The sequence below is a fragment of the Plasmodium falciparum genome, assembly GCF_000002765.6.
Source record: "Plasmodium falciparum 3D7 genome assembly, chromosome: 13".
Taxonomy (NCBI): Eukaryota; Apicomplexa; class Aconoidasida; order Haemosporida; family Plasmodiidae; genus Plasmodium; species Plasmodium falciparum.
The window spans coordinates 2,531,966-2,546,820 of record NC_004331.3 but is presented as its reverse complement, the minus strand read 5'-3'; the positions used below and the strand labels follow the sequence as shown (position 1 = coordinate 2,546,820).

Below are 14,855 nucleotides of genomic sequence, written 5' to 3'. Positions count from 1 at the left end.
CTGATTTAATAGATACGAGTACAGAAATTGTATACATAATTAATGTTTATATTTTCATATATATTATATCATTTTAATTTTTTCTTTTTTTTATGTTCTATATAATTTAAATGATACGAATGTATATTTGTTTATCACTGTAAAGTATATGCCCACATATATATATATATATATATATATATATATATATATATATATAGTCATATATTACAAAATATTATTTTATAGTTTGAATACAAAAGTGATATCACAAAAAATAATACTTTGATAAAATATCATTGTGCCTTATATTTTATTATATTATCCATAATTATAGGTTTTATAATTTAATAATACAATGGCAGGTATATTATGTAATATATATATAAATTTCTTATATTTAATGTTTCCTATTTTTAATTTATTTATATATTTATATATTTATATATTTATATATTTTTATATTTTCATATTTTTTGCGTTTCAGATAAAGAATACGAATTAAGGGGTTTTCTAGTTGGACATAAGAAAGGCATAAGATGCTTATCCACTATTTACTCAGACTTATTTGAAGAATTGAAAGATAGAAATTTCCTTTTTGAATATATTATTAGTGCTGATTATAATGGTACGATATTTGTTTGGAAACGTTTTGAAAACAAAAAAGGAGTTGAAGACGTAAAGAAAATATCGAATGAAAAAAAGGATGAGTGTAATGAACTTTTATATGATGATAATTTCAAATTGTATAAAAAAATAGAAATACATGAAAAAATTGTATATTCCTTATGTTATAGTAAATATATAGGTATAAAAGAATTACAAAAAATATGTGATGAACATGATGAAGAAAAATATATCCATATTGAAGATCATTTACATATATATAGTGGAGGGTATGATAAGAATATTTATCTTTTCTCATTAAATGGATTTATAGAACTCGTTTTAGAAGGTCATAAAAATAGTGTTTGTAGTATTGTTGAAAAAAGTAAAGATATTCTTATTAGTGGAGATTGGAATGGACAAGTTATTATATGGAAAATAGAAATGAATAAATTGAATGAAAATTGTTCTTTTAATAATGTAACCAAAAATAAAAATGATAATAATAATAATAATAATAATAATAATAATAATAACAAATATGATAATAATTATAAACTTAATGGTCAGTTTAATAAAGGTGATGTTATAAATAAAAATAATTCATTAGATTCTAATAAATATAGATATAGTATCTTAAAAATTATAGATAATCATAAACATGCTGTATATGTAACTTGTATTAATGATTTTATACTTACCTTATCACAAGATAATATTTTGAAAATGTGGGATGTCGAAGGTAATAAAATAAATGAAATTCAAGATATACATAAAGATAGTGTTCGGGATATTATATTATTTAATAATAATAATAATGTTATTACATTTTCGAATGATGAAAATATTCATATATATGATATGAATTTTGTATTACTAAAACAATATAAAGGACATAATGGTTTCATATTTTATGTATGTGTTAATGAAAAGGATAAAATTATGATTAGTTGTGGAGATGATAAAACTATCAAATTCTGGTGTATTCAAGATATATATGAATATATGGAAATCTTTCTCAAAAATAAATCTTTAGATGATCATATATCCTTTTTTAAAAATAAAAATAACCAAACGTATAATTGTTTGCAAACTATCAATTTAACAGATACTATGTGGAATGTTAAACTTTTGAGGAATCATGATATTGTGTCAGCATGTAATGATAGCTATATTAGAATTTATACAAATAAAAAAGATAAACAATTATCTCGAAATATTATACAAATGATTGATAATAAATATTCTAAAAAAGAAGATATATTAAATGAGAAAAATCAAAACGAATATGTACATGATATAAGTAATATACAAAATGTTGTAGGAAAAGAAGGAGATATTAAAGTATTTAAAAATCAAAATAAATATGAAGCATATAAATATGAAAAGAATCAATGGATTCTAATCGGTGATGTAATAGATGATGTTAATACAAATAAAAAATTCTATATTGGAGATGATATATTTGAACAAGGTTATTATGATGAACTTTTTTCTATAGATATAGGTTCTGATCATATCAAAATTTTACCATATAATAAAAAAGATAATATACATTTAATAGCTGAAAAATTCTGTAAAAGGGAGAATATCTCAATAAGCCATATCAAATCAATAGTTGATTTTATTAATCAAAATTGTAATGTAAATAATAATAATAATAATAATAATAATAATAATTCTGTACATAATAATCAAAATGATAATTTGATTAAAAAAAAAAAAAAATTCAACACTATATTAAATGTTATAACTATACAACAAGCCGCATTAGATAAAATCTTAGACAAAATAAAAGAATTTAATTCAATTTTATTACAACAAAATAATCAATATAAATTAAATAATGATGAAATCAATTCCATATCCAATATTATTAAAATATATAAAACAAATATTAAAACATCATATCTTTTTAATACAACAGATATTAATGTAACAACCAAAATTTTTAATTGGTCATCAGATCATATATTTCCTATAATAGATTTATTTAGAATCTTAGTATTAAATAAAAATTGTGATTTTTTATATAATAATAAATATTCATTTAATGCTTTCAAATTAGTATATGATTGTATATCATATTATATAAATAATTACGATAATCAAAATCATACAAATAAATTAGACTCCTTATTATTATGTTCCTTACGATTTTATCTTAATATGTTTTATCTATCAACTCCCAGATATTTTATGTTTAAAAAATATAATTTTGTCTTAAAACAAATAAACCAAATACAATCAAAAAATAATAATATTATCTTATTATTATTCAGAATTTTTTTTAATTATATAATTACTCTAAACGAAAATAATGACAAGGAACTTAGGAAAATTTTATTTGAACAAATTCATAACTTTTCTAAATTTATTTCTGATCCCGATACTTTATATACATACTCCTTATGCTTTCATACTTCTTCTGAAATATACACCAAGCAAACATACGAATTTATCAATAAATATAATGTAATCGATTTTGTTCAAAATAAATCTAATGAACTCAAGAACCAACAAAATGAAAGCAACGAAAAGACGTTTAAAAATATTTCACTCATCTTGGAGGATTTGAAAAATATATTATAAGTAGCAAATACAAATTTGACAATACCAAAAAAAAAAAAAAAAAAAAAAAAAAAGAAAAAAAAAAAAAAATTTCAAAAATGAATTTATCCTTTACAGTTTCGCAATTATCTGGATAGTTTTATATATCATATGACCATATTATGTATATATGATTATCCATAATAAGAATATTATGACATTTTTACATGATAAATAAATATATATATATATATATATATATATATATATATATACATAAGTATAAAAACAAATATATTTGTGTTTTTTTTTTTATTATATAATGACATAAAAAAAAATGCAATACTTGTATTTTTAGATTATATTTTTTAAAACTCAAAAAATTAAATGAAACAAAAACAAATAAAAATATAATACATACATATATATATATATATATATATGTGTACCTATTTATAGTCCAATATTATATGTTTCTATTTCCTTTTTTTATTTTATACCCCTTCTGAATACTTTATATTTTTAACTTCAATGATTAAATGCTATAGACAATTTCAGCCTTCTTGGTATTTTTCTCTTGCTTGAGCAACCTATGAAATAAATAAATAAATATATATATATATATATATATATATATATAAATTTGTGTATATTTTATTTTTTATATTTTATTTTATTTTTTTTTCCTTATATATATTAATTACTCATATTCTTGGAGAGAGGATATCCTAAAAATGATATCGTTTAAAAATTTCATGTTTGGCATAAAGAGATAATAATATATATGATATATTCCTGTATATTTAAACAACACATTATTTTGTATTATCAAATCATTAACATTAGTTATGTCTGAATATATTTGTTCACCTTTGTTATTATGATAATTTTCTGTATTTTTATAATAATTGATTTTATGTAAGTTTTTATATGTTAAATCGATTTCATAATTCTTAGATAAGTAATTAAAAAAATCATATAAGTTGTATGATACATTATTCGTATATTTATATACATCCAAATATATAGTTATATCTATATTTTTTAAATAAGTAAAATATTTTTCAAAATCTTCTTCTATAATAACTCCTTTTTTTATATTCATCTTTTCTTTTCTTTTATATTTTCCTTTATCTGCATAATGATCTACATTTTCATAAGTAGCATACACTGCTCGTCTATCTTTAATTAGATTGCGAGCGTGTCCTCTTCTCACTTTAATAATTTCACCCTTCTCACCTAAATGCGTTATATTATTTAACAAAATTATATATGTATATTTATTTTCCACAGCAGCGATATATGTTTTTCTTTTAACGGTATATCGATTGAAATTTAAATAGGAACTCATAAAATGCTTCTGCAAATTGTACAAAGGTTTCAGTTCTCTTATTCTAAACATCTTTGTTTTATAATATGGAGATGTCATAAAAAGAGGGATACCATAAAATACATATTTTAGTGTAAATATATTTTTATTATTTCATGCTTCATTATATTTAAAAAAAAAAAAAAAAAAAAAAAAAAAAACACAAATATATAAATATATAAATATATAAACAATTTGAAGAATTATATAAAATCATAATTTATAATATTAACAATATGGAAAAATCAAACCATATACTGTTAATAAATGGAGATTTATAGAATGAAATATGTAAATATTATTTTGTTATTTAAAATGAATACTTTATTATATATATATATATATATATATATATATATATATATATATGAACAATGTACGTATAATATTTTTATTACGAACATATATCAATTTAAAAATATTTTTTATAAAATGGTAAAATATATAAGTATTATATAATGTTATATATATATATATAATATATATATATATTTTTATATATTTTTTAAATATTTCTGATTCTGATTCTGATTCTGATTCTGATTTTTCTTCTTCTTATTCTTCTTCTTCTTTTTATTATTATTATTATTATTATTTTTTATTTTTTATAGAATGTATATTTTCAATTATATCCTAAAATCTGAGTCATATTTTTTTATATTTTATAATATGCATTTCCTATTTTGATTAAGTTCATATATATAACAAATTTATACCCATCATATTATAAATATTTATGAATGATCATTTCTTCTAAGGTATTATGAAATAACAAAATGGTGAAAAGGAATTTACCTCAATTTGAATTACCCAATAAGAATTGGAACATAGTAAACCAATATTAATAATAAAAAAGAATTTATACAATTATATATATATATATATATATATATATATATATATATATATTTACATATATACCATGTGTTATATATAACTATTTTTACATATACATATATATATTTGTATATATCTGTATACCCTTTTTATTTTGTACCAAAATTTTTTTTTTTTTTTTTTTTTTTTTCTTCAAGTTTGAAGATAGCTTGCTGTACCGCATTGTGAAAGATAAAGAAGATAAAATTTACAAAAAAATATTTTCCTTCGATTTAGACAACACCTTAATTTTGTCTCGAGGATTTTTTAAGCCTGCACAGAATGAAAAAGACTATATTTTTTATTCAGATATCATAGAATTTTTGAAAAAGAAGCATGAAGAGAATTATAAAATTATGATTTTTTCTAATCAAAAAGGTGTTAGTTCAGGGAAATTAAGTTTATCAAATCTTATAAATAGGGTAGATGATATAATAGAAAAAATTGGATTGCCATTAGAATGTTATTTAGCTTTAAAAAATGACAAATATAGAAAACCAAGAATAGGAATGTATTTATTTGCCACACAAAATTATAAACAAAATTTAGATGAAGTTATATATGTAGGTGATAATGCAAACAGAATTTATGATGAAAAATTTAAACAAGAATTTATTAATCATTTAAAATATATATATTCAAAAAATAATGTTAATATAAATATTAATGATATATATAAACGTTTAAAAAAAGATTATACAGATACTGATTTAAAATTTGCTTTAAATATCAATGCAAAATTTTATACACCTGAAGATTTATTTCTAAATATTAAAAATCATATATCTACCGATTTTTTATTTAATCCTAAATATTTTAATAAAGAATTAAATGAACAAGAAAATATAAATAAAAAAAATAATCATTTCTATGAAATATGTATGAAAGACTATCATTCTCAAAACGAAAACATTAATAATAAAAAAAATAATACAAATAATAATATTATACCAAATAATCAATATACAACAAATGAAAAATATATACCTCCAAATGATCAACAAAAATTAATCATATTAATAGGACCACCAGGTTGTGGAAAAACCTTTTTATGTACAAACTATTTTTCAACCTATATAAGAATTAATATGGAAGAATATAAAACTATATCAAAATGTATTCAAGTATTAAAAGAAAAATTATTGCAACGTAAAAATGTTATAATAGATAATGTCAATTCATTAATTAAAAATAGACTTTTATATATTAATGAAGCAAAAAAAATAAATCAAAATATCGAAATACGACTTATCTATTTCAACTATTCAAAAGAATTAATTATACACTTAAATACCTTTAAATTAATTACTGATAAAACGAACAAATTCAACGATGTTCCTACTATAGCTATTCATTCATTTTATAAATATGTACAAGAACCTTCAAAAGATGAAAATGTTGATCATATAATAGTTCTAAAAGATGAAAATTTTGTACCAACAAAATTTGAAAGCGAAGAACAAAAAAAGTTATTTTTCATGTATTTAAATTGAATGATTAAAATTGAATGATTAAAATTGAATAATAAGATGTAATCAATAAATATAAACATACTATGATTTAAAAAAAAGAAAAAAAAAAAAAAAAAAAAAAAAAATTAAATTAAATTAGCATATATATATATATATATATATATATATATATGTCTATATTTTTTTTCTATTTATGATGAATAAAAATATAATATATATTTTTACAAATATATATTTTTATTTTAATTTTTATTTTTATTTTAATTTTTATTCGTTTCATTCCTTTATATATATGGTTGCAATATAATTTGGCGGAGTTATCCTTTTTATAATAACAAACTTTTTGAATATTTCCTTAGCATACAAACTAAGTTTTGATTTTGGCCACCCTTTTTGTCAACAGAATTTTTAGGATTCTTCAAATGATCGACCATTAGGTTGATAAACTTTTCTTCTGATATGTCTGCAGGAAAAATAAAATATAAAAAAAATAAAGTGTAAATATCATATTGAACTGATAAATATATATATATATATATATATATATATATATATATACATATATTTATATGAATGCTCCTTGGTGTGAACAAAATAAAAAAAATCAACATACAAAAACATACACACACACATATATATATCTATATATATATCTTTAATTTCATGTAATCATCATGTTTTTTTTTTTTTTTTTTTTTTTTTTTTTTTTCCCTTACTTAAATTATTAACAATATTTTTTCCACCATGGAGTATGACAAATATAATAGGAACAAAAAATGTAGGAATATTTTCATAGGATTCCATCTTATTTTTTATATCAACGGCTTTTTTATAAAGTTGACAAAGTGTATATTCATAATTTAAAACACTTAAGCTTTCTACTGATGCTATTTTTAAAAGTGAATTATAATATTTAAATATATATGTATCCATATCATGTATCAAATAATATGAAGATAAAGATATTAAGTATACCAATATACGATTAATTAATTTATTTACCAATTGAATTCTTTCATAATAAGGAATATGCTGAACGATATTTTCATGAAAATAATTACACAATTCATCAAATAATAAATAAATATCATTTATATTTAAATTTGAAAAATTATTTTTTAAATATGTATATGTTTTTTTTTCAAAATATTCAAAATATTCATATATACATGAATTCACTGCATGATTTAATTCACATATGCCTTTTTCTAACTCTATTAAATCATAAAAACGTTTTTTTTTTTTTTTTTCTTTATTAATTTCTTCTTTAATAAAAAAAGATGTTATTTCGTAATTTTCATCGCTTGTATATAAATCATATGAATCATTTAAATTATTAAATGAATTAAACTTTATATCAGAAATATAATTAATTTCGAAATTATTTAATTTCATTTCTTCATCTTTAACAGTATATTTTTTCTCCATATCATTAATTTGGTTCTGCAATATATCTCCTTCGTTTTTTTTGTCCACCTCTTCCTTATCTTCTTTATTTTCTTCATCATTTTTTAAAAAATAATCTATATCATCATAATTATTATCCATTTCATCATTTTCATTCTCCATATACAATATGTTATTTGTAAAATTATTGTACAAATGATCTTGAAATGTAAACACATCATCAAAAGATTCCTTAAAAGATAATACAATTAAATCCTCCTTTGTTTCATTATCCTGTTCTATTTTATTATGAACAAAATTAGCTAGCTGTTCATTTTCCTGAACATGTTCAGAATTTTTATAAACCTTAAAATTTTTGTATGTGTTTTTTTTTATATGATTTATTCTTCTTTTTAATTTATTTAAATTAATAAATAGATATCTCAAGAGTTTTCTTGAGATTAAGAATAACTCCAAATTATATTGAAAAGATTTATGAGCATAATTAATATTTATATATTTTGTATTCATATCAATATCTATATTTAAATTAATATTTTGTTTTAAATTATTCAAATTGTTACTTAATAATAATAAAGAATTGTTACATGAAACGATAATTTTACGAAATATATGAGGATAACAAATATGTGTATATAATTCTTTATATAAGGTTACAACATAATTTTTAATATCATATAATGTAGGGAAATTATAAGACTGGTGATCATAATTATCCATAACATATATATTATCATTTCTCATATATGCATTTTGGTCATTTTTTTTTTCAAATAATAATTCTACTAAATTGGCTAATTTATTAATGGAATTAAATGTAATTTCTTCATATTCCTTATTAAATAAATTTAGTAACATATCTTTTTCAAGTTCATTAATATCATATTTATTTCTAATAATATATAAAAATTCTTCAATTAAATTTAATATATATAACATGTTGTCTTTTGGAATATATTCATTTAATTTAATATCCTTTAAAACCTTTACAAAGGGTATATAAAAATCATTATATATATCTATATTATATTGATATATATTGTTACCTTGGTATATATTTTTTTTTTCAGGTTTCTCATTAGTAGTATTTTTTTGAATATCCTTTTCATTATCATTCCCATTTTCATTTATATTATGATGTTCATAATAATCTTTATCATAAGTCCTTTCCTTTTGTTTTTCTGTTATATATATATTTTTTTTTTTTTTTTGTATATGTAGAAAATAACTGTTTTGCCTTTTGAACATTTGATTAAGAAAATATATTTGATCAATACAATTTTTACAATTTTCCAAAAGGAAATAAAAATTTTCTTTAATATTTTCGTTTTTTTTTTTTATATTATTAATATAGGAAGAAATTTTGTTAATTTTTTTCTGTATAATTTTATTTATACATTGTTTTTCTATACTCAACAAAATAAAAGCTTTAAGACATACTTGAACCTTTTCTTCATAATCTTCATCTTGAAAAAAATTATGGTATAAATAATTAATAAATATATTAATAATATACATTTCGCAATAATTCATTTTTTTTACCTCATAAGAGATAATAGGTATATTTTGAAGATTGTTGTAATGAATACATTTTCTTAAATTATTTAATTTTTTTAAATATTTGAAGAAATTAGAAAAATACATATCACTAGTAAAATAATTAAAATTCTCTTCATCGATTTCTATTATTTTAATATATTCCTTTCGACATTCATCTATATCGGTTTCTTCTTTATTATATAAAAAATCAAAAGAATCATATTTCTTATTATCTTTTCTTATTTCATTATATAAAATAGTTATTTCATAATTTATTATTTTATATAATTTTAATACTCTTTCTATTTCAATTAAAAATTTCTTTTCTTTAATTAAAGTAAATATATCATTTCGTTTATCTATTAATGATTCCAAATTTTTGTAATATGTCTTTTCTATTTGTTCCAAATCATAACTATTCCATTCTTTTCTTTTCTTAGCATGACTTAATCTATCAATATATTTATAAAAATATTCATATTTTGCTTTAGCTATTTTATTAATAAAATTATTTAATTGGTTTATTTTTTCATTTATACATTCGATACCATCATTTATTTCTTGTTCATTATTAAAATCTTTTATTAGATCTTTTAATTGTAAATTTATAATATTATTAATAATGGAGTTTCTTATTTTACACTTGTCATTTTCAAAAAGATCATCTTCTATAGTCTCTTGACTAGCTGAGTATTCCTTTGCACACATTTTTTTTTTTTTTTTTTTTTATATAAATATCTTAATATTTATAAGATAATATTTTGTATACTTAATGAAAGATCATATTTTAAATACAAACATAAAAAAATTATTAAATTATTGAATGGGTTTCATTATTGAAATGTAAATATAAAAAAATATTATATATATATATATATATATATATATATAATTACATAAAGATGTTTGAAACAATATAATTTAAAAAAAAAAATTATAAATATATATAAATAAACAAATAAACATATATATATATATATATATATATATATATATATATATATATATATAATCATATTATATTTATTCCAGAAGTGTTTTATATATATAGCGGAAAATAATCCAACAATTATATCGAAAATAATTATATAAATATAAAAAAAAAAAAATAAAATAAACATATAATATATTATATATAATATATTTTTCGATTTACATTAAATGTTCTAATTTTCACATCTTCAACTTCTCCGAATTACATACATATTTATATTATACATATTATAACACACCATATTATCATTACATGTATCCATAATTTTGATTTTTTTTTTTTTTTTTTTTTTTTTTTTTTTTTTTTTTACGCATATATTGAAAAGTTAAGGTGTTCTCTTAAATGTTCTAAATATGTATTTATCAATAGTTTTTGTGTTTGATTAATTTTTAAATCTTCCCATAAAGAATAAATAGAATTAAACATAGGGTCATTTTTATAAATATGAAAAGTAATTTTTTTTTCTTCTTTTTCAATAAAAGATTTATTTTGTATATTCTCTTCATTTATATATGTATCATTTGAATTATTTATGGTAATATATATATATTTTTTTTTTTTCTCATTTAATTTGACTTTTTTTTTTTTTTTTTTTTTTCTTCCTGGATAAGTATATTCCATAATATAATATATATCCATTACACAATTGAGTAATATAAAAATGTTATTTCTTACGAAGCGGTTTATACGTTTATGTTTGTTTTTATATTTTTCCTTATTAATATATCTTAATAAATTTGCAAGCTCTTTAGAAAAGTTCATATATAAATATTGTAATAATAATTCATTTTCTTTATCATCATTTGTCATTTGAAAGGTATCACTAAAATATTTTAGTACTTTATGATTAAATGGGAAATGTAATATATTTTTTTTTTTTATTTTTTTTTTATCATCATCTTTATTTTTAATATGTCTATATGTATTTTTATATATAGGTTTGAATGAAATTTTAGGAAAATTATTTTTCTCATTCATATTATAAGAGAAGAGATGTTTATTATTATCATTAAAATATAATATAATATCGTAAGATATATTTGGATATATATACATATATTGATTATGATATGAGCATATATTTAAGTTGACCATAACCTTTTTAATGTATAACCAATTTGTTTTTATATTATTTATTATAAAATAAGGTGGTATATTATTAATATCTATATTTTTAACTATTCCTTGTAAAATGTTCCTACGTCTTTTATATTTTTTATAATGTGCACAAGACCAAATAGCATGGAATTTTTTTTTTTTCTCCCCATTCTTATGGCTAAATATATATTTATTCGTATGATCTTGTTGGTTCTTAATATTTTTATTTACTTCACATTTATTATGTTCACCATGTTCATTTTTTTTTTCCAAAAGGCTTACAATCGAATTAATTATCACGGCCTTATCAAAATAACAAATATAATTTACCGTCCATTTATTTGATGGAAAAAGAAAATCGCAACTTTTCCTCATTAATTTATAATGTGCTATAGATAACAAAATAATATGTACCAAAAATAATATATTGTTTTTTTTTAAAGTAAAAAATGGATAATTCTTATAATACATTTTTAATAAATTTATAAAACTATAAACACATGAAGGTACACAAATATTATTGTACGTTATACCGTCATTTTTTCTTACAATTTCGATTTGTTTTAAATATATGAAATTCTGAAAATTTAGTTTCGGCTCGTTTTTTCTATATAGGGTTGTATTTTCTTCTTTCTCATTATTTATATAAAAATAATAATAAAAATATAATTTCATAAATAAAAAGCACAAGTCAAAATGTTCCCCTTCTAATAATTTTACATAAGATTTATTTTGATTCTTATATATATATTCATCATAAAACATTTTAAAAAAATTGTGAATTTCTAATTTGTCCTTTTTTAAAAAATTTACCATATCTGCTTGTTTTCTGGATATGTATAATATATTCTTCTTATGTGATCTATTATGAATATTATAAATCTTATATATATCATTCCTATGTGTTGTATTATATATATTATATATATTAAATATATTGTTTTCACGTGTTGTATTATATATATTATATATATTATTTTCACGTGTTGTATTATATATATTATATATATTATTTTCACGTGTTGTATTATATATAATAAATATATTGTTTTCACGTGTTGTATTATATATATTCTTCTTTTTATTAGGATAGTACTTAAAAATCATTTCTGTAATCATATTAGTTTTATTTTTCTTTTCCTTGTATTTATAAATTTTCCAGTTCTTATAAACAAATATATTTATTAAATAATATAATATTTGTAAATTATATTTCTTTGTCTTATTTATAATGTTATTTATAATATTCATATTATATGTTATATTAAAAAATATATAATATTTTTTACTTAATTTTTCAAAATTGAATGAACGACTAGCCAAAAAAAGAATGTCCTTCATATTATAATTATTTAAATTTTTTATTATATTAATATTTTCAAACGTTTTTAATATCCATTCTTCATTAATGGTAACAAAAAGGTTTTTCTTTTTTTTTTTTCTTTTATCATTATTATTATTATTATTATTATTATTATTATTTTTGTTTTGTTTATATTTTATATAACTTGCAAAAAATTGCTTATTATCACTTTTTATATCAACATATTTATTTAATATATGTATGTTTCTTTTATAAAATAATATATTATTAATAGTCCTCTTGATATTTCTACACGATCCTATTTTTAATACACTTGTTTTAAAATATCTTTTCTTTATCATGATGTTGTAAAGACGTGTAGTGCACTTTACAAGAATAAAAGACTTTTTTAAATTTATAAAAAAGTTGATGTATTTTATTTCACGTATTCTGAATAAAGCACATTCGATCATATTCATTATCCTAGGTGAATGGAATAAGGGTAAGTTTTGGTTTTTTTTTTTTTTTTTTTTTTTTTTTTTTTCCATTTCTTCATGTAATATATATTTATTTTTTTTATAATAGTAGATTTGATAGTACTTTTTTATTTTATGAAAAAAATCTTCCCCATATTCACAAAAATTAATTTTTATATAATTAAAATCATGGTTAGTACAAAAATCATTAGATATTTCAAACTCATAATTAATAAAAGATAAATCATCCCTTGTTATAAATAAAGACATTTCACATACATCAGTGTCTAAAAAATTCTTTTTAAATGATTTCCTGAATTGTTCATAATTTCTATTAATAAGTTTAGAAAAAATGATTGGTATATAAGATAGTAATTCAAGTTTGTTATCATTCCATATAACTTGTTGATTTTTTTTTTTTATATTAAATATATTATTTGAATATTTTTCATTATTATTAAAATTATTATATGATATATTATTTTCTAACTTCTTCACATCTATCTTCTTATTATTATTATAATTATTGTTGTGATATTTATTTTTTGTTTCATCCTTTTTATTATCTTTTTCATAATATTCACATTTGTTTCCCAGACAATTATTTTCTATACAACCTATACAATTTAAAAATGTCGTCTTCCCACTATTTTTATCACCACATATTAATATATCCATATATTTTATATCATCTATTAAATTATTAGAATATATTTTATTACGTATACGTTTCCTTTTTTTTATAAGTCCATTATTTGTTTCTTCATTTTTATCATATTTTGAATAAATATTTATTCTTTTTAATATTTCCAAATTCTTGTTAGGAATTTTCAAAAACTTCTTATCAATATCTATTATATCTTCATCGTATTTTTCTACATTTTTATAAGTATAAATCTGTTCATGATATGCAATATTTGTTCCTTCCCCTTTTACTTTGAATAATGGCATGTAGATGTTATTATATTTCTTTTCTTTTTTTTTTATATAAATACAAGTTTGATAACATAAATATATATATATATATATATATATAATATATACTTTTTATAATTTATATATAAGAAAATATTATCACATGAAAGGAAATAAATTAATTCAATTTATAATATATATGACAATTCAAAATTGTACATAAAAAAAAAAAAAAAAAAAAATAGATACATATATAATATGTTATACATAC

The 14,855-nt window shown here is 18.2% G+C and overlaps 5 protein-coding genes across 5 annotated transcripts; 2 read left to right on the top strand and 3 right to left on the bottom strand.

Moving 5' to 3' along the window:
- Window positions 1-337: 337 nt before the first annotated feature.
- Window positions 338-3,177, top strand: PF3D7_1363400 (polyubiquitin binding protein, putative; the record flags this gene model as incomplete). Its single annotated transcript, XM_001350310.1, has 2 exons — window positions 338-344; window positions 467-3,177. 2 exons carry the CDS (start codon window positions 338-340, stop codon window positions 3,175-3,177), a joined length of 2,718 nt encoding a protein of 905 aa, XP_001350346.1.
- Window positions 3,178-3,670: 493 nt separating this feature from the next.
- PF3D7_1363300 (50S ribosomal protein L9, mitochondrial, putative) lies at window positions 3,671-4,537 on the bottom strand (the record flags this gene model as incomplete). Its single annotated transcript, XM_001350309.1, has 2 exons — window positions 3,671-3,725; window positions 3,840-4,537. The coding sequence occupies 2 exons, from the start codon at window positions 4,535-4,537 to the stop codon at window positions 3,671-3,673; spliced, it is 753 nt and encodes a 250-aa protein (XP_001350345.1).
- Window positions 4,538-5,280: 743 nt separating this feature from the next.
- On the top strand, window positions 5,281-6,873 carry PF3D7_1363200 (bifunctional polynucleotide phosphatase/kinase; the record flags this gene model as incomplete). The annotated part of the gene is made up of 2 exons (XM_001350308.1): window positions 5,281-5,334; window positions 5,539-6,873. 2 exons carry the CDS (start codon window positions 5,281-5,283, stop codon window positions 6,871-6,873), a joined length of 1,389 nt encoding a protein of 462 aa, XP_001350344.1.
- A 305-nt stretch (window positions 6,874-7,178) lies between these two features.
- PF3D7_1363100 (conserved Plasmodium protein, unknown function) lies at window positions 7,179-10,506 on the bottom strand (the record flags this gene model as incomplete). Its single annotated transcript, XM_001350307.1, has 2 exons — window positions 7,179-7,315; window positions 7,569-10,506. The coding sequence occupies 2 exons, from the start codon at window positions 10,504-10,506 to the stop codon at window positions 7,179-7,181; spliced, it is 3,075 nt and encodes a 1,024-aa protein (XP_001350343.1).
- Window positions 10,507-11,098: 592 nt separating this feature from the next.
- Window positions 11,099-14,620, bottom strand: PF3D7_1363000 (conserved Plasmodium protein, unknown function; the record flags this gene model as incomplete). The annotated part of the gene is made up of 1 exon (XM_002809055.1): window positions 11,099-14,620. The coding sequence occupies one exon, from the start codon at window positions 14,618-14,620 to the stop codon at window positions 11,099-11,101; it is 3,522 nt and encodes a 1,173-aa protein (XP_002809101.1).
- Window positions 14,621-14,855: the final 235 nt, after the last annotated feature.